Raw genomic sequence first — 23,733 nt, forward strand, 5'->3', positions numbered from 1 at the left:
AGCCCGCGAGGCCAGCCGTAAAAGGCTCCCTCGCGCCACTTCCGGCCGGCTTCCGCAGACGGCCCTGGTGGGCGATCGTGAGGCGCCGGAGGACGTTCCCCGCGGCCGGAGCCATGGAGATGCCGCTGCCGCCCGATGGTGAGGCCCAGCCCGGGCTCGGGGGCCGTTTCTCTCTCCCCGGAATCCCCTGTTGACCCGCCCCGCCTTCCGGGGTCCCCGGGCCTAGGAGGGGGCGGGGCTCGGCCTCCCGGGTTCGCCTGCGGCCTCTCCCGCGGGTCCCCGCATTCCCGGAGCGCTTCTGGCCCCTATCGGGACCCGTACAAGGGCGGCTTCTCCTGGGCCCACCCCTAGGGACCCCGGCCCCGCGGACGCGGGCTAGGAAGCCAGGGCCCCAGGATTTGGGCGGTCCTCGCTGACGCCCCGCGTGGCCTTTTCTCCGTCTTCCAGACCAGGAACTCCGAAATGTCATCGACAAGCTGGCCCAGTTCGTGGCTCGGAACGGGCCCGAGTTTGAAAAGATGACGATGGAGAAGCAGAAGGACAACCCGAAATTCTCGTTTCTGTTCGGAGGCGAGTTCTACAGTTACTACAAGTGCAAGTTGGCTCTAGAGCAGCAGCAGCGTGAGTCCTCTCCAGCTCTCAGGCCGCCCCCTCGAGCGAATCCTTTCTCTGGTTCCATTTCGGGCTCTGCCACAAAACGCCTTCTTTTAGGTCGCATGCTATTTCTCTGTGAAAGTGGGTTAGTTGGGCCTTCACGATTCCTTCGGCTGTTCCCAGAGCCCTGCGGCTGCAGGGTCCGAGTGTCATGGAGAACGAGGTTATCGATTCTCCTTCTGGGCTCCGGATCAGGGATTTCTGTTGTTTTGCAAACATGATGACTGAGATCAGCGAGTAGAGTGACTGCTTCAGTGTTTTCCAGGGAAGAAGTGATAGAAGCCGGAGTGGGTGGGACCCTCCTGGCAGGTACCGTCCAGCCCCCTTTGCGGGCTCTCTGTGGGTCCAGCAAGGTTTTTGTGCATTTCAGATGGTTGGAGTCCAGATCAAAACTAATTGTCCTGTGGGCTTTAGTTCTTTGCAGCTGTTTATGTTCACTGGTTTGGGCTTCAAGGTTCCGGCTTGAAATTAACAGAATTTAAGATGAGCTCAGTTATCCTAGGTGGTCTTTGAATAACAGATAAATAGTTCCTGAGTTCACATCTGTATTGTTCAGTAGCAAATTCCTAGCTTCTAGATAACGTTGTGTTTCAGATTGCCAAGTAGGTGGACATTGAAAGGTGAATGCTCCCTGGACTGCAAGCTCTCTGAGGCCAACCAGACCTTGTTTGGGTCAGTGTTGTGCCTAACAGGTAGCAGGTAGTAGGTGATCGATAGTTTGTAAGACATAGCAAAGGTACAGTGGCTTGAACAAGCACAGTGTGTTTTGAGAGCCGGGAGAGGAATCATAAGAGGCCTAGCATGGCTGGAGTGTAGATGTGTGTAGACGGGGGAGGGGGTTGATCTGGAGTGGGAAAGTTTCCAGGGGAAAGTTTGGGTTTTCTTCCTTAATCCAGGGGTTCTTCTGGTGCCTGTTTAAGGTTTGAGATGAGGGTGGGGAAGATCTGTTGCCTGAAACTGTAGGCAAAATGTACCCATTTATGTGTTTCTGGAGCAACCGTTCCTTAGCCCCAGCATGTCAACTTTAAAACCTCTGCTGTAGGCAGTGGGAAGCCACAAGGGAGGTTGAAACAAGGGAGAGGTGGGTCGGGTTTGTGTGGCCTGTGTGGAGGACAGGCTAGAGGGAGCGTGAGTGGAGGCTGGGACCAGTGAGGCTGGCAGTTGGTGGTAAAGTCTGAATTGAGTCGGCGAGTTGAGTAAAGGGAGTGGGCTTGGGGACAGGTGGGCTTCAGGGGTAGAATCTGTGAACTGAAGCGCCAGTTGGATATTGATGCGGGTGGCATAACTTGGCAGGGGAGGATGGTGTTTGGGTTCGAGTGACCATGAGGTGAGAGCTGCTTCCCCTGCGAGGGGAGCCCACTCCCACCCTAAAAGTCAGAAATCGGGGGCTGCTTGGGACTTGGTGCCATAATGGGGGGAAGTTGGGGTGTTTCTAGCAGGGGAAGATGGGGGCTCAGGAAATGCTTTCTGCAGGTAAGAATATCTCCATTGCCATTAAAGTCCGTATCAGAGTTAGACACACGGAAACTGAGGAGCCAAGAGTGTTCGGATGGAGGAACGAGCCTTAGGAGGGGCTGGGGAGGCGAGGGGACAAAAGCTCAGGGTGCCTGAAGCCCAGAGAAGGAGGGATTCTTGGAGCAGCCAGAAATGAGGGTGCACAGCAGGGAGGGCTGGCTTACCAAGGACTTAGGAATTCTGGAAGCTTTGGGGAAGCTCTAGAAGGGTTTCAGGACTGTGTTCTGGAGCAGGGCTAGCCACTCTGTAGCCAGCCCTTCACCCTGGTGGTTTGAGAAGACTGAGTCCTGGGACCGCTTGAGGTTGGCGCCTCACAGACTCTGGTGAAGGACTGGTTTTTGTTTTTTTCTGATCTGTTGCAAAAAGTACAGTTTGGCAAAGTACAATAAAAATGTGAACAATGATGGGAGTTCCTTGGCGGTCCAGTGCTTAGGACTTGGCACTTTCACTGCCGGGGCCCAGGTTCGATCCCTGCTCAGGGAACTAAGATCCAGAAAGTCACGTGGCACAGCGAAGAAAAGAAGAAAATGAGGGAAAAAAAGTGAACCATGAAACATCAAATTCCTGTAAAAGTGCCAGAACACTCCCTCGCCATTTCTGTGCTTGTCTAGTCTTGGCGTCACCTGGGGCTGGCCCTCGGACCGCACTTTGAGCAGCGGCACTACAGCCGCAGAGCAGAGAAGGGGGGAGGGGGCAGGACTGGATGCAGCGAAGCCAGGTCCCAGGTTGGTGCAGGTGACAGCAGGGTCATGGCGGTGACGGCAGGACACACACAGATGGGCGTGTGACCTAGGAGGGTGACTGGACTGTGTGGGGCAGCTTGTTAGTGTGAAGTGCAAGGGAGAGAAGGGTGCTTGAACCTTCTCATTTCTGGCTCAGGTATGTGGGCGTAGCTGTGCCAGCCACGGATCAGAAGGGGAGCTTTGGAGGGGGTGGAACGCAGGGTGAGAGGGAACCCATGCCTGTCTGAGGTGCCTGTGGAAAGCAGTGGCTATTTGGTCTGTAATTAGACCCAAAGCTTGAGGAATCCAGGATGGCGATGATAGATTTAGGGGTCGTAGAGTGCACTTTGTAACTGCAGCCACAGGAAGATGTCATGTTCTCCTGGGGCCTTGCTCAGAGGAGGGGGCTTAATTCTCACACCTGGCATCTCAGTATGTGAGGTTCGGATAGAGGAAGAAGGGGCCGAGGGGATGGCCACACCGGCCACGTGAGACAAGGAGCTGAGACGGGGCCATCAGGCTGAGTGGGGATGACCGCAGTGGCTTTGGGGGGGGGGGGGGGCGGAGCCAGACCTCCGTGGGTTGAGATGAAGGGGAGATGAAGAATTGAAGATGAATCTTGGCTGTAAAATTGTTGAGAGCGGGGCATGGATGAAGAGGGAGCTTTTAAAGATCGAAGACTCGGGTGTGTTTAGATGTTGCTGGGGCAGTCGGTAAAGAGAGAAAATGAAGGAAGGAGAGCGAGAGGACACATTTCCTAAAGCAGCGTCCCTGGGAGGGTGGGATCCAGAGCGCAAGTCAGGGGGTGGGGGTGGTCCCATAAGGTGCCTTTGGTGAAGGCCTGCCTCAGACCTAAGCAGTGGTGGGCCCTGGACGACACCCTGCACCCCACCATCCTTTCTATGGCTTTGTCCAAAGGCTGGGCCCCCTTAGAGTGGGACTCAGAAGGGCTCCAGCAGAGCGTGGTCACGCTCAGACCAGCCGAGGCCCAAATGCAGAGGGGGAGGCCATCTTGTCCAGGGACCCTTCCCCAAGTCCTCCCCTCCCGTCCCATCTGGCGAGGTTTGGGGCCTGCACCTGCCCAACGCAGTCTCCTGCTAGCAGAATAAGGCATCCCACGTCGCCTCAATATGGATTGACCCTTGAATACAGAGGAATAGAGTCAGTGGAAGGAAGGCAAAGGGTGGGGTGTAGGGAGGCCACGGCATGTGTCGGGTGCTGCCGTGCTCCTGCCATAGGGCTGCAGGTGCGTGGGTTTGCTGGTCGCCATCCAGAGGTCTGGTGGCTTTGCTGTCTTGAAAGGCAAGAGTAGACTGGGGGACAGCAAGCGTTAGAAATTGCTGCCGAGGTTGCTGGGGGTTGAGAGACTCCCTCGGGGAGGGGCTGTTTCTTCAGGCCCAGGCAAGGTGTGGAGAAGGTGGAGGGGGTGGGCTGAGGCTTCCTCTGGGCCGAAGGACAGTGGGCAAGGCTGGATGGTGTTGGCTAGTGAGTGGTGAGATGACGGTCCCAAAGGTCTCCGAGGAGAGGACGAGCAGGAAGGCAGAAAGGGTCCGGGGCTAGGCCCCATGATACAAGGCACGCATGGCTGCGGCACGTCGCAGGGGTCCTCTTCTGGGTGGTGAGTATAGGGAGAGGAGCCCCCGGGACTCAGAGCTGCCCAGGAGGCGGCCAAGGGGATACCTGGACCCCAGCCACATCCTCACAGGGGCCACCTCTCCTCCTCTCCTGCCAGTCATCTGCAAGCAGCAGGCCCCAGAGCTGGAAGCGGCAACGGCCCTGCCACCGCTGCCACAGCCCCCGCTGGCCCCCGCTGCGCCCATCCCGCCAGCCCAGGGCACCCCATCCATGGACGAGCTCATCCAGCAGAGCCAGTGGAACCTGCAGCAGCAGGAGCAGCACCTGCTGGCCCTCAGACAGGTACGGGCCGGCTCCGTCCCCGCCCCCGCCCCCGCCCCTCTTGTCCTGAGCGGAGTACCCAAGCTCACCCTCTGTGCCTCAGTTGTTGTATCTGTACATTGACACTAACGTTAGACGTCAGCGCTGAGGACGGGGATGTCCCGTTGCCCGGGGCTCGGTGCCTGACGGTCATTATCCCTCCATGCTGCCACCACCCATGTTGTGTGTAGCTTGACCCCGATGCTGGACACGGAGGTTGCGTCTCATCCCAGTGAGGTCACTGCACGAGCTTTGATACACACACACCCGTTGTGCTGGAGTGGGTGCCGACAAGTGAGACTGCACATTGGAAATTGTGTGACAGAGAATGCCCGGTGGCCTCTGGCGCCACCGGCACCAGCTCCTGCTGGTTAGGTCACCCCAAGCTGTTGTGGGGAAGGACCCTTTTGTCCCAGTCCATCACAGTCTGGTACTTTGGCCAAATACAATAGGATAAACTGCCAGAAACACAAGATGGATGAAAAGATATCTGAAACACCAGCCCCAGTTTTAGTATTGGAGTCAAGATGTAAGTTACGGTTGTATTATTGAAAACAAAACACTCCAGAATGCTTACCCTCAGTTTCCATACGGAGCTCGTCACAGACTGGGCAGTCTGGCTTCAGCCAGCCCTGGGCTGACTGCCTGTCCCCTCAGCAGCACCGGGTCTCAGCCATATCTCAGTTTGCCAGCCTAACGGGCAGAAATCTGGCGTCATGTTTTCATTGCGGACTCCCTGGTTGCTCGTGAGGTTGCTCTGCTTGTATGCGACTGGTGACTGTTTATATTTGTCCTCTCCATACCGTGTTCACACCCGCCACTCGTTTTTCTTTCTTTTTTTGGTGAATTGATGTGCAGAGGTTCCTTGTTCCTCTGGGTCTTAATCTTTCTGTCTGTCATCTCCGGGGAGACATTGTCTCCCCCTGTATCTTGTCTGGCTTTATCCTCTGCCTGCTCTGCCTGTTACGGCCGTGACTTACAGATGCATGTCTCAGGCTTCGGGCGTGAGTGTTGGGGGCAGGGCACTGATGGGCCAGCCTGGCTGGGCCTGGGCCAGGGTCCCTCCTCACGCAGTCTCGGTCCCACTTGGCCTTCTAGGAGCAGGTGACAGCAGCCGTGGCCCACGCGGTGGAACAGCAGATGCAGAAGCTCCTGGAGGAGACCCAGCTGGACATGAACGAGTTTGACAACCTGTTGCAGCCCATCATCGACACCTGCACCAAAGATGCCATCTCGGTGAGGGCGGGGTCGGGGTGGGGGCGTGCTCCCAGAACCTGGTGCTCCTGACTAGGTGGGAGCTCCTGCAGCCAGTCTGGGCCAGGGCTGCTCCAGGGGCACCCCGTCTCCGCATCCCCTTCCCGCATGAGCACTTCCGTGGGCTCCCCCACCAAGAAAGGTGGAAGGCAGGCAGAGGCCGTCCGACATTCCCGGGCATCTGTACACACTTTGGCCTGGGGGAGCCCAGCCCCACTCACCCACCACCCTGGCTGTTTCAGGCTGGGAAGAACTGGATGTTCAGCAACGCCAAGTCCCCACCGCACTGCGAGCTGATGGCGGGCCACCTCCGGAACCGCATCACGGCCGACGGGGCGCACTTCGAGCTGCGGCTGCACCTCATCTACTTGATCAATGATGTGCTGCACCACTGGTGAGGGCCCTGCCAGCTCCGCCTTCCCTCCTGCTCCTTCTCCCTCTCCCGGCCGATGCTCTACACTCAGGAGCCTGGCCTGTCCCGGGACTGGGAACCACTCTTCCGAAGACCCAGGGGGAGGGTTGGTCTGAGCCACAAGCCCTCCATCGGGAGGACAGCCACCTGCACCCCCCACCACCTCAGCCCCTACCCCAGACCCCTCGCCCCACCTGGGGCCGCTGTCCCCTCACTCCTTGCTCTCAGGGCAGTTTCTGGGTGTTTTTCAGTGTCTCTGTCAGCTGCCAGCTCCCTTTCACTGATCTACACACACCCCAGTCACCTGACTCTGCTCTGCTTCAGGAATCTTCCCGTAGGGTCCCCCTGGCTAACCCTCTGCACACCCCCAAGCCCTCCTAAGGCCAGGCCGGTGTTTACTTCCACACGGCCTCTTTGGTGCCTTTTGACAAACGTTAAGTCGAGAAACCAGATGGCTGGGCCAGAGACAGGGGGAAGCTCACGGTGCTAGTAAGGCTAGCCTGTAGCTGTGAAGACTGGCTGCCACATTTGTCTTTGAACTTGACTGGCTGGGGGACGGCTCCTGTGAGGGCAGCAGACTCAGACCCAGGTCTTGCGCCTTCTGCCCGCATGCAGCCGGGCCCTGCCCCTCCCCGCTTCGTGTGCCATGTGGGCGGTTCTGGTGTCACTCCGCGCTCCCTACATCACCTTCCCCTATTTCTCTGCCATTGGGAAATAAGTAGCTGTTTGGAACCTTGCCTGCCTCCTGCTCCACCAGCCGCTCCGCTGACTCAGGGCAGATCTGCAGAGACAGCCCTGTTTCTGGCGCTTCTCCAGCCACCCGCTTCCTGAGCCTCACTGTCTGGAAGCCCAGTGCGGCTCGCCCTGTCCTCCTGCCTGGGCTGCCCTCCCTCCCCCAACCTGGCTTCCCGGCCCCGGGCACTTGCTGCTCTCCCTGCGCTCCCTCTGGTGAGCTCGCCTCTGAGAGGGGTTCTAGCTGCCCACCTTCTTCCCCGGGCTCTGCCACCGCATTGCGCAGCTGCGGGCCCTCCACGCTCATTTATGCGGCATGCCCCCCGAGAGGGCGCCTCACCCTGTCAGGCCTCAGGCTCCTAGGCATCTGGCAGCCCGCACACTCCCTCTGCCTTGTGGAAGGCGGGGTCCCAGCCCGGGTTTCCTCGTGCCTAGGGTGTGACAGTGCTGAGCGAGGCTGCCTGGACAAGGCCCTGTACCTACAGCAACCCCAGCTCAGCCTTTGTGGGCAGCTGGGGCTCTCAGAGGCCTGCATCTGTCCATCCTCATGCCACCCTGGGAGAGAAGGGTTATCTTACTGATAAGGGGACCAGGATGAGAGGCCTTGCTCTGAAAGTCCCCAGGCTGTGTTCTTTCCCTCCTCCCACTGCCGTCCATCCATCTTGTGGGGAGCCCAGCCCTTGTCCCAGCCGGGTTGGGGGCCCATGTCCCAAGAAGGCAGAGGGTGCTGTGGCTGGAGCCGCGATGGTAACGGGCGCGTGGCCGGGTCCCGCCCCAGGGCCCTGACGCGCGGAAGGTCTCTCCCTCACAGCCAGCGCAAGCAGGCCCGGGAGCTGCTGGCCGCCCTGCAGAAGGTCGTGGTACCCATCTACTGTACCAGCTTCTTGGCCGTGGAGGAGGACAAGCAGCAGAAGATTGCCCGGGTACGAGGGGCAGCTGGTGGGTGGGGGGGAGATGGGCGGGGGCGGGGGGGTGGCCCTCGTTTTCCCCCTGACACGGCCTTTCCCTCCTCCCCAACGTCCAGCTCCTGCAGCTCTGGGAGAAGAACGGCTACTTTGACGACTCCATCATCCAGCAGTTACAGAGCCCGGCCCTGGGGCTCGGCCAGTACCAGGTGTGTGCTGCTCCCTGAAGTCAGGGGGCTGGGCACCACCAGTAGGGTGGTGACCTCACAGTCCTGGTGGCATTTTCCAAACTGGACTCCCGGAGTGCCCCTGGGATGGTGGTGAGTGGTGGGAGGCGGAGTCTGAGGAGCAGTTTCGGGGGCCCCCACCCCATCCACAGCAGCCAGTGAGCCCACCAGACTTTTCCTGGTGCGCTTGTTACCAGGTTACCTGGTTTAGGCTCTGCTCTCAGGGGTGCCTTTGGCCCATTTGCTCTGGTCCTCCAGGTGTGATGGGAGCATGAGGAAACCCTGGCATAGTCTAGGCTGCCACGGTCATCGTGTTGTGCACGGTGTCCCCTGTGTGCACATCTGCTTGTTTCTGAGGGGGCATCTGTCAGATGTCGGGGTCGCAGAGCAGAGAGAGGAGGGCCGGATCTCCTTGGTCACCTCTCCTGTGGTGCCGGCATTGCTAGCCCATCTACAGCTGCTTGGGTAAAAGGCACAGTTCACACCCCCTTTTCCCAGGCCGGAAGATGTCGTCTTCCTGCACAGGTCTGGTTGAATGTGAGAAGCTATATGTTGACCGATTCCTCTGTGATGCTCCTGACTGCCACCCTCCCTACAGGGGAGAAGCTTTCATGCTCAGAAAGGCAAATGAGGAAAGTGCATTTCAGACTTTTTCTAAGCTTTACTCCTTTTTTTAATTGATAAATAAAAATGGGCTCATACCACCATACCACAGTGATATTCACTGCTTTTCTCCTATTGAGTTGGCGGTAGCAGCTCATGGTTACTGAGTCACCCTAGTTCCTTTCACTGCATTTTCCCCGAGTCCTCAGAGGTAGGTCCCGTTATTGTCCAGTTTTATAGGTGAGGAAATTGAGGCTCCGGGGAGGTTGTGACTTGCTCAAAGCCATACAGTGAGTAAGAAGTACAGTCTGTGAGCATGTCCCAGGACGTTTGTCAGTGGTGGGATTTTAACGTCTGCGTGGCACTCCAGGGCACGGCTGTCCTTGCTTATTCCCATTGTTAGGGAATTCTAAACTGCCCAGCACCAAACGTCACCAAGTCCGGCTAGATTGAGATGCTCTGTGGTTGTCAAGCTCAAGGTGATTGTTTTACGTGACAATCGCCTGCTTGCCCTGGGTCCCTGGGCCTTGCTGCCCGCAGCATCACCCCAACCTTCTGGGTGCTCCCCAGGCATTTGTCCCCGTGCTGCTCCAGAGGGTCTCGGACCTTGAGTCTCACATCCTGAGTGCCGGCTGCCCTGCTCTCCACCAGGCAACCCTCATCAATGAGTACTCCTCGGTGGTCCAGCCGGTGCAGCTGGCCTTCCAGCAGCAGATCCAGACCCTCAAGACACAGCACGAGGAGTTTGTCAACAGCCTGGCCCAGCAGCAGCAGCAGCAGCAGCAGCCGCAGCCGCAGATCCAGATGCAGCAAATGGAAGCTGAAGTCAAGGCCACGCCGCCGCCGCCTGCTCCGCCCCCCGCCCCCACGCCTGCCCCGGCCATCCCGCCGACCACCCAGCCTGGTACGTGGCTCCCTCAGCACCTGCCCCCAGGAGGCAGCCTCCGGAAAGCAGTCTCCTCCCCCAGGAAGGGATCTGGTTCTGTAGTCTCAGGCCCAATCCGAAGAGCAGATTTTAATCTATTCACAAGCACCAGGCAGGTAATTTCACAGGTAAGTGTAACCACGCCCTTACAACTGAGACAGTTCTCCTGTACAAACCATCCCAGGGAATGGAGAGGAAAGCTCTCCAAGTCATTTTTCGAGGCTAGGATAACTGACACCAGATAGACATGGACAGGGAAAGAAAGAAAAATGTAACCCAGTGTCACTTCTGAGCAAAGATGAAGAAATAGGAAATATTGGGTTGGCCAAAAGTTCGTTCGTTTTTTTCCATAAGATGGCTCTAATAGCACTAAGTTGTCTTTAATTTTGTTAGATTGTATGTGACAGCTGTCATATCAGTGTGCATTTAAAAAAAGACATCAAAATTGGTGAATTTTTGTGTAGCCAGTTTAATACTGAAGATAGAAAAAAAAAAAAAAAGGAACATTTTCAGCATATTATGGTTTATCATTTCAAGAAAGGTAAAAACGCAACCGAAATGCAAAAAAAGATTTGTGCAGTGTATAGAGAAGGTGCTGTGACTGATCAAAACGTGTCAAAGGTGGTTTGCGAAATTTCGTGCTGGAGATATCTCGCTCAACGGTGCTCCACTATCGGGTAGGCCAGTTGAAGTTGATAAAGATCAGATTAAGACATTAATTGAGAACAATCGACATTATACCATGCGGGAGATAGGTGACATACTCAGAATATCCAAATCAAGTGCTGAAAATCATTTGCACCAACTTGGTTATGTTAATCTCTTTGATGTTTGGGTTCCACATAAGTTAAGTGAAAAAACCTTCTTGACCGTATTTCCGCATGTGATTCTCTACTTAAACATAATGAAAACATTCCGTTTTTAAAACAAATTGTGATGGGCGATGAAAAGTAGATATTGTACAATAATGTGGAATGGAAGAGATCGTGGGGCAAGTGAAATGAACCACCACCAACCACACCAAAGGCCAGTCTTCATTCAAAGAAGGTGACGTGTATATGGTGGGATTGGAAGGGAGTCCTCTACTATGAGCTCCTTCCAGAAAACCAAACGATTAATTCCAACAAGTACTGCTCCCAGTTAGACCAAATGAAAGCAGCACTCGACGAAAAGCGTCCAGAGTTAGTCAACAGAATAACGCAAGACTGCATGCTTCTTTGATGACCAGGCAAAAACTGTTATAGTTTGGCTGGGAAGTTCTGATTCATCTGCTGTATTCACCAGACGTTGCACCTTCGGATTTCCATTTATTTTGGTCTTTACAAAATTCTCTTAATGGAAAAATTTTCAATTCCCTGGAACACTGTAAAAGGCACCTGGAACAGTCCTTTGCTCAAAAAGATAAAAAGTTTTGGAGGGCTTCCCTGGTGGCGCAGTGGTTGAGAATCTGCCTGCCAATGCAGGGAACACGGGTTCGAGCCCTGGTCTGGGAAGATCCCACATGCCGCGGAGCAACTAGGCCCGTGAGCCACAACTACTGAGCCTGCACGTCTGGAGCCTGTGCTCCGCAACAAGAGAGGCCGCGCTAGTGAGAGGCCCACACACCGCGATGAAGAGTGGCCCCCGCTTGCCGCAACTAGAGAAAGCCCTCGCACAGAAACGAAGACCCAACACAGCCAAAAATAAATAAATAAATAATTTAAAACTTCCTTATTAAAAAAAAAAAAAGTTTTGGGAAGATGGAATTATGAAGTTGCCTGAAAAATGGCAGGAGGTAGTGGAACAAAAGGGTGAATACGTTGTTCAATAAAGTCCTTGGTGAAAATGAAAAACGTGTCTTTTATTTTTACTTAAAAACGGAAGGCATTTTTTGGCCAACCCAATGAAGTCTTAGCAGGTGAAGTCTAGCACAGTATTTAAAAGATATGTCATGACCAAATAGGATATGTCTCAGGAATATATAAGGATGGTTTAATACCAGAAAATCTAACAAAATAACAGATCAGATGGGAAGAAATCTTTCAACTAGATGCAAAAAGGGTACTTAATAAAGTGATGATAGGGGCTTCCCTGGTGGCGCAGTGGTTAAGAATCCACCTGCCAATGCAGGGCACACGGGTTCGAGCCCTGGTCTGGGAAGACCCCACGTGCCGCGTAGCAACTAAGCCTGTGCACCACAACTACTGAGCCTGCGCTCTAGAGCCTGCAAGCCACAACTACTGAACCCGTGTGCCACAACTACTGAAGCCCATGCGCCTAGAGCCCGTGCTCCGCAACAAGTGAAGCCACCGCAGTGAGAAGCCCGCGCACCGCAACGAAGAGTAGCCCCCACTCGCTGCAACTAGAGAAAGCCTGCGCGCAGCAACGAAGACCCAACGCAGCCAAAAATTAAATAAAATTCTTTTTTAAATTGATAAAAATTCTTGAGCAAACTAAAATCAATATGGCTTATCGATCAATAAGTTAGGATACTTATTGTAAAGCGTTCAAAGGAGAGAGGTGCGTATCCTGGCCAAGGTCAGGTCTCTCCGTGTTGCCTTCCTGGAGGCAATGGCAGTTTTCAGTGGGGTCAAGAAGCAAGGGTTTATTAGGCAGTAAGCCCAGCCTGGGTTGGCCCTGGGTGCTTGCTGAAGATCATTTCGTTTGGGGCCTCCTGCTGCCACCATCTCTGAGTGCTTTTTTGCCTGGTTCTAGATGACAACAAGCCACCCATCCAGATACCCGGCTCTTCCGAGTACGACGCCTCAGGAGGGGTCCAGGACCCTGCCGCCACCGGCCCCCGGGGCCCTGGGCCCCATGACCAGATCCCACCTAACAAGCCCCCGTGGTTTGACCAGCCTCACCCCGTTGCTCCTTGGGGCCAACAGCAGGTATCTCTTAGAACTTGTTGCAGGGGCAGGTGGGGCACACTTGGGTTCAGCTGGATGGCAGGCAGGTGGGTGATGGCCGCTGTGCGGGTTGATGGGCTTTTAGCGGCTCCCTGGGCAACGAGGTTCTGCAGCAGGGCCTGGGGTTTGGGGGTGCTGGCAAGAAGGTGATAGTCTTCCCGAAGTATTGGGACTGAGCTGGGGAAGAAAGTTGGGCCTTTACATCCTTCCCGGGAGCTTTGGTTACCTGGGCTTCTCCGTAACACAGGTCCCCATTTTCCTGTGAGTGCTGAGAAGTTTCACACCATGAAGTACAGCAAGGCGATTTGTTTCCTTCCCTCTTTAACTCATTTGACCCTCTTTAACTCATTCCTTCCCGCTTTAACTCAAGGCGATTTGTTTCCTTCCCTCTTTAACTCATTTGACCAGCAGTGTCAACATCTCATCACCCTAGAAAGAACATGGTGCTTTCGTAAGGAAAGGAAAGGTCAGAAATACCAGGCTAGCAGCATTTTCTGGGTCTGGGATGCTGGTCCCTTCTTCCCTCCCTCCAGGTTCCTTGGAGTCAGAAACTTCTAGGCCAGGGCAGGGGTCATTCTCATCCAGCATAACATGACTGGAAAACACCCCGCAGCTTGCTCTCTGGCCACTGGACCTGGTTAGAGCAATCAGGTCTAGCTCTGGGTGTCCACTTGCCTCTCGACCAGGCATGGTGGGTGTGGCCCTCCCTGGTTGACCCTGTGTGGAGGGGGCGTAAGGGAGACAGTTCTGGGCTGACAAGTGCAGGGTCATGGCTGTGAGTACCCCCAGCCCACCCTCAGCTTCCGGACAAGAGATTTAACATCACAAAAGATGGGGCATCCCCACAAAGACAGCTCCCGCCTCTGGGTGCCTGCGGTGAGCCCTGCAGTGCTGGGTGCCCTCTGATGCGGGGGCACTTCTCCCCATTTTGTTGGTGTGGAAACAGATGCCCCTAGTGTCTCCCGGCTCAGTCTTTTTGGGGACCGGCAGGTTAGGCTCACAACGGTGGGGCTCCCTCACTGAAGGCCAGCAGTGCACCCACAGTCCACAGTAAGAAACCACAGTTGCCATATTGAAAATCTGGCTTCTTGGCTTCTCTTGAAAACCTGAGGATGTGGCGGCCGGGGCCGGCCTCCCTGTGCTTGTGGTCAGCGGAGCCCCCCAGCCCTGACCCTAGAGGTGGCCCTCTGGGCAGCCTCACCCAGGCGCAGGCCACCCTGGCCCTGAGTTTGGGTTGCAGTCCTGGCTCTTTAAGTCTTCAAAGCAGCAGCTGGGCAAGCTCCAGAGCTTATGGTCTTCAGCTTACAGAAAGCCATTTCCTGGTAACAGAGCAGACTCTGAGATAAGGATGTGAGAGGGCAGGTGACCCCAGGAGGCAGCGTAGGGGAGAGAAGTGACAGGGAAGGGAGAACAGGCAGGGACGGGGTGTCGTCAGGGCGGGCTCTGCCGTGGGCCCTGCGGCTCGGCCTCTGTGCCCTGGGAGTGGTGGGGCTGCACCCCTGCACTGTCCCACTGAGGGGCTCGTGGGCTGGTGTTCGTTCCCCAGCTTCTGTCAGGCATGGGGTTGGGGGGTGCTCCCCAGCCCAGATGCAGGTGCAGCACTTGAGAGTCTGGGCCTGGGGGACAGGCGGGCACCACAGCACCCGCTGCACACGTCAGAGTGAAGGTGGCAGCGCCCAGCCGGGCTGTAGGCCTGCAGCTCCAGGGGGGGCTGGGCTCGGGGCTGGGCCGCCTCCACCGCCGGAGACTGAGGTCAGCAGGTGCCTGCTGGGTGCCTCGCGTGCCCAGTGCAGGCCGGGTCTCACGTCCGCTCTTTGCCTTGCAGCCTCCCGAGCAGCCCCCCTACCCACACCACCAGGGTGGGCCGCCCCACTGCCCGCCCTGGAACAACAGCCACGAGGGAATGTGGGGCGAGCAGCGTGGGGACCCCGGCTGGAATGGCCAGCGCGACGCCCCCTGGAACAGCCAGCCCGACCCCAACTGGAACAACCAGTTCGAGGGCCCCTGGAACAGCCAGCACGAGCAGCCGCCCTGGGGCGGGGGCCAGCGCGAGCCGCCCTTCCGCATGCAGCGGCCGCCACACTTCCGCGGGCCCTTCCCGCCCCACCAGCAGCACCCGCAGTTCAGCCAGCCGCCACACCCACACAACTTCAACCGCTTCCCGCCCCGCTTCATGCAGGACGACTTCCCGCCTCGGCACCCCTTCGAGCGGCCACCCTACCCTCACCGCTTTGACTACCCTCAGGGGGACTTCCAAGCTGGTGAGTGCGAGGTCGCCCTCGGGGGCACCGTCCTCGGGCCAGGGATCACGTCCCTCTCCTGCCCTGTGATCCCTCAGAAGGTCAGGTCACTCGCCGGCAGGGCCTGGAAGAGGCGCCTGACGAATCGGCCTTCTGAGCGGGCTGGTGGCACTGCTGGCGGTCCTGCCGTGTGGCCTGGTGTGCCCTGAGCCAGGGTGACAGGCGGAGGGTCATAGGGTGACAGAGGAGCCCAGCTCGGTCCCTCAGGAAGGTGGGGAGAGGAGGGCAGACCGGCGACCCTAGTGTGGGCACCCGCCAGGCACCAGGCCAGCTGTTGAGGTGTGAGGCCCTGTATCTCGCAGAAGAGGAAGGACGATGGGGTTCCGAAAGGAAAAGGAACTCCCTAGTCCCCACGGCGGGCGGACAGGCAGTGCGCGAGCCGCTGAGTCCAGGCCCGGCAGCGCCTGTGCCATTCCCTGCTCCTTGTCTTGCTGTTTTCGTCAGGTGTTCTGTTTTCTTTTTGAAGAATCTTTAGTTTTCTCGATCTTGTGTTTTGTAAAAAATTTCATTTCAACTTTCCTACTCTTTAATCTTTATCCTCAAATCCATTCTTGACTGTAAATTGAGCTTGGAGACCAGTAGCAGGTTTCTTACTTGTTGTGAGTGTCTTGGGGCTGCTGTAACAAAGTACCATGGACTGGGTGTCTCCAACAACAGGGAATCCTTCGCTGGCACTTAGTTCTGGAGGCTGGAGGTCCGAGATCAAGGTGTCAGCGGGGTTGGTTTCTACTGAGGCCTCTCCCCGTGGCTTGTAGATGCCTGTCCTCTCCCTGTGTCTTCCCATGGTCTTCTCTGTGTGTCTGTGTCTTCATCTCCTTTTCTTAGAAAGACATCAGTCAGTATTGCATCAGGGCCCACTCATAGGACCTCATCTAAAGTAGTCATCTCATTACAGGCTCCATTCCCAAATGCAGTCACATTCTCAGGTACTGGGGACACAGTTTGGCTCATAACATGGCTGTTTGAAGGTTATGTGATTTCCCTTGTGGTTCTTTCTTTCGCCCATGAGGTCTGTCGGGTGCTGCTCTGGGTGCAGGACAGGCCACTCTGAGCCCGGCTCCTCCCCCGTTGCTTTGTGGCCCCGAGCAGTGAATGAAGCAGCTGGAGGGTCGGTGCTGGGCAGGGCTGCCCAGGAAGTGGATGTGGGCATCCTTGCCCCACTCTGAGCCCCTTTCCACTGCGCTTATTACCCTGGAGAGCTCGACCGGGCTGTTGGCGTTGCCCAGCTCTCGACTTTGCGGCAGGCCTGAGTCAAGTTTCTGTTTTGCAGAGATGGGACCCCCTCACCACCATCCCGGCCACCGCATGCCTCACCCTGGGATCAACGAGCACCCGCCTTGGGGTGGGCCCCAGCACCCTGACTTCGGCCCTCCTCCCCACGGCTTCAACGGGCAGCCCCCTCATATGCGGCGACAGGGCCCTCCCCACATCAACCACGACGACCCCAGCCTGGTCCCCAATGTGCCCTACTTTGATCTCCCTGCCGGGCTGATGGCCCCCCTCGTGAAGGTAATGTTGCCGAGTTGAGTGCCAAGCTTAGCCTTGAATGCTTGGTCTCCACGTGGAAAGTTCACAGGTGGAACCCTTTTCCCGATTGGCTACAAAACACTGCTTCCCAGGGCCCCTGCCCCTGTCGTTTCCAGCACCCCAGTGAGCCTGACCAGTAGTCAGAGAGGATGTGCCTGAGCCAGCAACACCGCTTCGCGTGCTCACGTGTGGCTGCGAGCAAGGCCCATGTCCCCGTCTGCTTCCTCCAAGCCTCCCTCCTGGGGCTGCAAGCTTGGTAGCTGCTCAGAGTGGGCTGGGCTGGGCTGGGCTGGGCCTGAGGTGCAGGTCCTCTGGGTCCTGGCCTTTGGAAGCCACCTTGCCCAGGGGCTGATGACAGGGATTTCTCAGAAAAGGGGTGGTCTCCAGTTGAGCAAGGTGAGCAAGGCAGGAGAGGGGGTCAGAAGGGAGCCAGGGCTGGGGCTCAGGGCGCTCTGAGGGCCATGCTGGCTGTACTGGTCACTGCCGCTCCCCGTCCCCTCTGAGACACTAGCATACTGGAAGTTGAGACAGGTCACGCTGGGGCAGCAAGGGGAGTCAGAGGCAGAGGGGCCAGCGGGGCTGCCCTCGGGGTAGGAGCTGGAGCAGAGACGGGGGCACATAGCGGGGCCCCTGGGTAGGCGCCTGGGCACAGGGTGGTGTTTGGCAGGGGAGGGCGTCTGGGATCCATGGCGTGTCGGTGAATTAACAGGGGTCTTTCCTCTACCTGAGCTTGGAGGCCATGTCTTCTCTGCATTTTTGTAGAGAGAGAATTCTGTAGCTTCTATCGACTTCCATGGAGCCCTCAACCACCCCACTTAGGAATTGAAGTACTGGTGTGGCCAAACCCTCCAGGAGGGTGGGGTTTCCCAGGAAGGGCCGGGTGAGGCACTCTGATGCGCAGGGCAACTGTGTCCCGCCCCCGGCTCTCCGGTCCCCCAGCCCCCGCAGTTCCCTGGATGGGCTCCAGCAGGGAGCAGTGACGGCTGTGTTCTCCACTGCAGCTGGAAGACCACGAGTACAAGCCTTTGGATCCTAAAGACATCCGCCTCCCACCCCCCATGCCACCCAGTGAGAGGCTGCTGGCGGCCGTGGAGGCCTTTTACAGCCCTCCCTCACACGACAGACCCAGGAACAGGTACGGGGCTGCGGGAGACGAGGCGCTCGGGCTGGTGATGGGAGGGGAGGCCCCTGGGCCCTCTCCTGGCCTGTCTTCCCCAGTTTGCTTCACAAGAAAGACTCCGGACAGTCCCACCTTCCGCCCAGGGTGGTGTGAGGCCCAGGTGAGAAAATGTGGTTAGGAGATGCCATTTCTCCCCCAGCTTGCGTGATGTGTGCCACGCATAGAGTGGCCCTCGATAAAAGGCTTTTACCACGTTAGAGACATCAGAACAAGAGTTTACCTCGGGATCCCCTCCCCCAGCGGCCTCCTCGCTTCAGTTAAAATCGTCTCCTGCTCTGTTTGGGGCCACAGGCCTATCTGCCTACAAATCAAGAGTTTCTCGTCCCCAGTTACAGTAACCCTGAGACCCTCTTCAACTATTTGGAGAAAGCCCAGCATGGAAAGGCGTGGGAGCCACGGAGCGCTGGGAGCGCAATCCAGCCTCTCCACCTCCCAGCGGGCGGCCTGGCCTCCGGGCCTGGTCGCTCCTCTGAGAAAGGGCAGCCCTGTGGCAGTGACCACCCGAGTGCTTTCTCTGCTGGGCCCTTGCTCAGCATCCTGAGTGAAAGAGGGAAGGCCTGTCGGGTAGGGCTTATTCCTGGTGACTTTTTCACAAGTTCCCTGTGGGAGGGAGGCTTGCGTTCATACAGGGGATGCCCATGTCTTACAGTGAAGGCTGGGAGCAGAACGGCCTCTATGAGTTCTTCCGAGCAAAAATGCGGGCCCGGCGGAGGAAAGGCCAGGAGAAGAGGAACAGGTAAGAGCGCACACGCCCACCCCGCCGCCCCCTCCCCGCCGCCCGTGTGGAGGTCAGGCCTCCGCAGTGCATCCCGTCCTAGGTCAGCTGGGAGCAAGCCCTGCCTTTGCCGACAGGCGCGCTGTGGTGTCGTGCCTGGCGCAGGCAGAGGGGGGTCAGTTCTGGCCTCTGCCTGGGTCGTGGGTCTGGCACCCTACGATAAAGGTGCTGTGAGCCACCAGGAGCTGTTTCCCACAAGGCCGAAGTTAAAACACCAGTACGAGAGAGAAGCTTGCCATAGTCTGTATTCAACCCTGATGTGAAAGGGCGTGTCTGCACCTGCACTGGGCACATCGGGGGTCTTTTAGAGTTGGGGGTTGGGGCGGGCTGGGCACAGCCCATGGAGGGGCTCCGGCTCACCAGGCCTCTCCCCGCAGCGGACCCTCGAGGTCTCGGAGCAGATCCAAAAGCCGAGGGCGCTCCTCCTCCCGCTCCAACTCGAGGTCCTCCAAGTCTTCCGGCTCATACTCAAGGTCAAGGTCTCGTTCGTGCTCCCGCTCGTACTCCCGCTCCAGATCCAGGTAGGCAGGGTCGCGCCTCTCGGGATGCAAGGCCTCAGGCTCCTCGGCAGCTGCGCTGACCCGCCCCCTCTCCCCTGGCCCGCAGGAGCCGCAGCCGATCACGCTCCTCACAGAGCCGCTCCCGGACCCGCTCTCGCTCTCGGTCCAAGTCCTACTCCCCGGGAAGGAGACGTCGGTCGCGGTCCAGGAGCCCCACCCCGCCGTAAGATTTCTGTCTTAACTGTCAGGACCTCTGGTAGCGCTGGAACCCTCTGATGCTTTGCTGTGAATGTTGAAACGTGTTGTTAGAAGACACGCTCGCAGTGGCCTGCGCCAAGGCGGCACCTCGGGGCCCCCGAGCGCTAGCACAGTGACAGTGGCACCTCGTCTCACACCTCGCTGTTACCTCTGCAGTCACGTTGTAAAGCCTGAGGCGGTGGCTGCGCTCTGTATTTTCTGACCGTTTTACGGGTCCAGTGTGGCCCGCCCGTGCCGCTGAGTGTGAGGCAGGGGCCGCCATCTTAGGGAACCCCCTTATCTGCCGGCGAAGAGGATAAAGAAGAAGGCTAGAGACACGAAATGTGTGTGTGTGTGTCCATCTCACGCTGGTGACCCTTCATATAAGCTACACACTGTAATATTCTAAGTTTTCATTCCAATAAATGTATCAGCTCTTTTTTAAAAGACGTAACCTGTCTTAATTTTAGTTCCTCGGCTGGTCTGGGTTCTAATTCAGCACCTCCTATACCTGACTCCAGGCTCGGGGAAGAGAACAAAGGACATCAGATGCTGGTGAAAATGGGTAAGGTTCCTGGGAAGACGGAACAATCCGCTCTGGACATCCGTGGTTGGGGGATGATGAAGTCAGGAAGTTCCAACTCATGACCAGAACTTCTGAGCCTGCAGGGTTTTTACTGAGCGTCCTTTCTTACTACCTTAGTTTCCCGTTTATAAACTGCATGTCTGCATGTCGTTCGACTCTCCAAACACATTTCCATTTAACTTCGTGTCAGGGTCAGTGCACCACAATTTCAGCTTCCTCTGTGGGTCGTAACCACTCATCCCTCTCTTCTTCAGGCTGGAGTGGATCTGGCGGCCTCGGCGTGAAAGAGCAAGGAATCCAGGACCCCATCAAGGGGGGGGACGTCCGGGATAAGTGGGACCAGTACAAGGGCGTGGGCGTGGCCCTGGACGACCCCTACGAGAACTACCGCAGGAACAAGAGCTATTCCTTCATCGCCCGCATGAAGGCCAGGGACGAGTGCAAGTAGGCGCGGCGCGGGCAGGGAGCCACGCCAGTGGCCGGCCACCGGCAGCGAGGGCTGTTGGACCCTTCGTGGCTTACTGGCAGTGGAAGGTGGTAGGGACAGCTCGGTTCTCACACGGTCTCCATCTGTGGGGAGCGACAGAAGAGAAGGAAGACTTCAGCAGGCCTTGTGACGAGTGCCACGCTTGATGGCGCGGAAGGCCCAGGCCCCACCTGCAAACCAGCTCTAACGTAGCAGCAAGAGTCACGAGGAGATGCCCAGCCAACTCGACAATGAGCTTATTTCCCTGGACAGTGAAGCGAGAAACATAAGACCCTTGGATAAGAATTCTTGTCATCTGAAGGAACGGCTGGCTGTCTCCCATCTCCCCTCAGCCTGAGCCGCTACAACCAGTGGGAGTGCATGGAGGAGGGGCCCTGAGGGCACACGCCAGCCCAGCCCAAGGGGCCAGCCCTCCCACTCTCCCATCGGTTGTGTTGTGAGAAGGCTCAGGCCAGGCGCTGGTACTGCTCACTCTTTAAAAATGGAAAAACAAAACCTTTTTGATTTGCAAAGTTAAACAGGGTTTTCATTTTTACTCCAAATGGTTTAGTTTTAGAAAAAAGAATACTGATCTAGGTTGATACCCATTGAGATAATTTGAAACCTGATTCCTCTGAGACATACTAGCCCTTAGTTATTTAAGCTGTTTAAGTTGAGGTGTTTTTTTGTTTGTTTTTTTGTTTTTGTTTTTTTTTTTTTTTGAACGTTAGCCATTTGCTGTTCCCTGCAGAAACAAAAGGTTCTGAGGAAACTTATCTGAGGCATCTCCAGGTCACGTAATGATGACGCCCTTGGAGAATCTGTACCCTTAGTGTCTCTACTTGTGTTTTTCACGGAGAGGAACCCACACACCAGCACTCACGTGCAACGGCCCATTCACATCCAGAGTGTGGAGAGCGACCACCGGCCCTGCTTCCTGCTCTGTCACTTCCTTTGCCTGCCCCAAGCCGCCCCCAAAGGGAGGTGAGGCTGGAGGGAGCCGCCTCTGCCGGGAGCTGCGGAGCGACCGCCTGGGATCGGCTGCACTCGGCATCCGCGGGCAGCTTGGTGCGGTGCCATTTATTTGTACAGAAACATTTTTGAAAAATTCTTTTCAATAAGATGCAAAATTTTCTCCAACTTTTCCACCTGATGTGATAAAATATTTGATTTTGTTCTAGATTTCCTGTAGCTGTGAATTGTTCAAACATGTCTGATTCAGGATAAAATGTAAACGTGTTGTTAACAATTTCTTGTGGATTTTACTGTTTTGCCTTCAAATAAAGACTTTTTTTTTTAAAGACTTTTTCTCTGTGCGTTTAAGTCAGAAGCGTGCTCAGGCTGAGGAGGGAGGAGGTGCGTCCCGAGGGCAGACTTTGTCTGAATTGTGGAGTCGGGTCAGAAGCTCTGCCCTGGTGTCTCCTGGGAGTCCCCGGCGTGGACGCCTGGTCCTGTTTCCTCGTGGCTCCATGTGGCTCCAGACAGGCTGGCATCCTCTGTCCTGCCACGAGTGGTGACAGCTCCACCTGGGGTTCCATTTCCACTGGCCTGTGGTACGTCCTCTCGGGTGCCACGCACACCGAGGAAATGGGGGCTGGGAGGGCTCAACTACTCAGCTAGAAAAGGCTGCAGCTGGCATTCCTCTCAGGTGAGTCCTGGCTGCCACCTGCCCCCAACCGCTGAACGTCCCCTGGGAACTAAGGTGTGAGCGTCACGGCTGGTTTACGGGACCAGCTCCTTAGACCCATGAGTCTATCTCACCTCCCGGCGTTCACAGCTCCTTCTTCACCTCCTCCAGGGCCTCCTCCATGGTCAGCGGGGTGGGCCTGTGTTGCCTGATGTACTGTGGGGCAGAGGACACGGGGGAGCCATCACCGCTGCTGCCTCAGTCTGCTGAGGCTCTGGGTCCTGGAGACGGTGCCTGTCCCCAGGGGCTAACAGGGAAAATGAAGGGATGCCAGGTGGCACTGGAACAGAAGAGGAGAGGGGAACCCAGGCAGCCTCCAGGCAGGTACCCTGCAAGGGGCGAGCCCTGACTGAGCCTGGAAGGGAAGAGGGGCCGCGGTGAGGGGCAGGGCTACCCAGGGTGCCCTCAGAGGACACAGGTTGGGGAGGAGGACTTAGGTGCCACTCTCAGGGTGTGGGCCTGGAGCAGAGGACACAGGTTGGGGAGGAGGACTTAGGTGCCACTCTCAGGGTGTGGGCCTGGAGCAGAGAGCAGGCAGCCACACGTGGGCTGCAGGCAGGTGACGCAGTCAGATCACTTCAGCCTGCATCCAGTCAACTGATGCACATCCAACAGAGGAACAAGTTAAAAGGACTCCACTGGGGAGCAATCACCCCAGTCCAGAATGTGGGAAACTGTCAGATAACCTATTTTCTTTCTTTTTTTTGGCCACACCGTGCAGCATGTGGGATCTTTGTTCCCCAGCCAGGGATCGAACCCACACCCCCTGCACTGGAAGCGCAGAGTCTTAACCACTGGACCGCCAGGGAAGTCCCAGGACAACCTGTTTTCTTCCAACCAATAAACTGCAAGGAAACAAAAGGGGGGGGGGAGGGGGGAAGACCTCTAGAGCAGTGGTTCTCAAAGTGGGTCCCCAATGGGCCCATAGGAGAAACGCCCACTGCTAGGCCCACCCTGCTGCCAACACAACCCCAGTGGTCAGGCCCTCGGGGGTCTGACGCTGCTCAGGGCTGAGAACCACTGCTCTAGATTAAGACATCAAACGATCTTGATGTACCACTTTGGACACTGATGAAAAAAATAGGAACAAAAAGTACAACTTTTATGAGATGGGTGGAAATCTGAACACTGGATATCTAATGATACCAAGAAAACTTAGGGCTTCCCTGGTGGCGCAGTGGTTAAGAATCCGCCTGCCAATGCAGGGGACACGAGTTCGAGCCCTGGTCCGGGAAGATCCCACATGCCGTGGAGCAACTAAGCCCGTGCGCCACAACTACTGAGCCTGCACCCTAGAACCCGCGAGCCACAACTACTGAAGCCCGCGTGCCTAGAGCCCGTGCTCTGCAACAAGAGAAGCCACCCAATGAGAAGCCTGCACACCACAATGAAGAGTAGCCCCCGCGCGCCACAACCAGAGAAAAGCCAACACGCAGCAACAAAGACCCAACGCAGCCAAAAAAAAAAGAATGTTGCAGGAATTCCCTGGCTGTCCAGTGGTTAGGACTCTGCACTTTCACTGCCAAGGGCATGGGTTTGATCCCTAGTCAGGGAACTAAGATCCCACAAGCAAAACAAACAAAAAAAAAGTCAATTTGGTTTTGGTATACTGGTATTGTGACTATTTTTTTAAAGTCCTTATTTTTAAGAAATATATACTGAAATATTTGTAGATAAAATGATAAAAATCACCATGCAGAACA

The 23,733-nt window shown here is 56.5% G+C and overlaps 2 protein-coding genes across 9 annotated transcripts in view; one reads left to right on the forward strand and one right to left on the reverse strand.

Moving 5' to 3' along the window:
- Positions 1-21,644, forward strand: CHERP (calcium homeostasis endoplasmic reticulum protein). 4 transcript variants are annotated; one of them, XM_082383024.1, is made up of 18 exons: positions 1-138; positions 448-621; positions 4,624-4,808; positions 5,925-6,062; positions 6,323-6,474; positions 8,003-8,147; positions 8,249-8,338; positions 9,611-9,863; positions 12,579-12,754; positions 14,598-15,033; positions 16,343-16,581; positions 17,601-17,734; positions 18,429-18,515; positions 18,932-19,075; positions 19,161-19,277; positions 19,762-19,856; positions 20,132-20,341; positions 20,372-21,644. In XM_082383024.1, exons 1-17 carry the CDS (start codon positions 114-116, stop codon positions 20,323-20,325), a joined length of 2,784 nt encoding a protein of 927 aa, XP_082239150.1. In that variant the 5' UTR covers positions 1-113; the 3' UTR covers positions 20,326-20,341; positions 20,372-21,644. The 4 variants fall into 4 exon arrangements, with proteins under 4 accessions (XP_082239150.1, XP_082239149.1, XP_082239151.1 ...); XM_082383023.1 differs by having other exon boundaries at positions 20,132-21,644; XM_082383025.1 differs by having other exon boundaries at positions 8,036-8,147; positions 20,132-21,644.
- LOC309624677 (uncharacterized protein C19orf44) overlaps positions 18,782-23,733 on the reverse strand; it is a 25,697-nt gene continuing 20,745 nt past the window's right edge. For 2 of the 5 annotated variants that reach the window (XM_082383033.1, XM_082383034.1), the window contains exon 8: positions 22,616-22,875. In XM_082383033.1, coding sequence (XP_082239159.1) covers positions 22,717-22,875 — 159 coding nt within the window. In that variant the 3' untranslated portion in view covers positions 22,616-22,716. The other 3 variants (XR_014242080.1, XM_082383035.1, XM_082383036.1) reach the window with 3 other exon arrangements.

This window comes from Balaenoptera borealis (assembly GCF_965194805.1).
Source record: "Balaenoptera borealis genome assembly, chromosome: 2".
Lineage (NCBI taxonomy): Eukaryota > Metazoa > Chordata > Mammalia > Artiodactyla > Balaenopteridae > Balaenoptera > Balaenoptera borealis.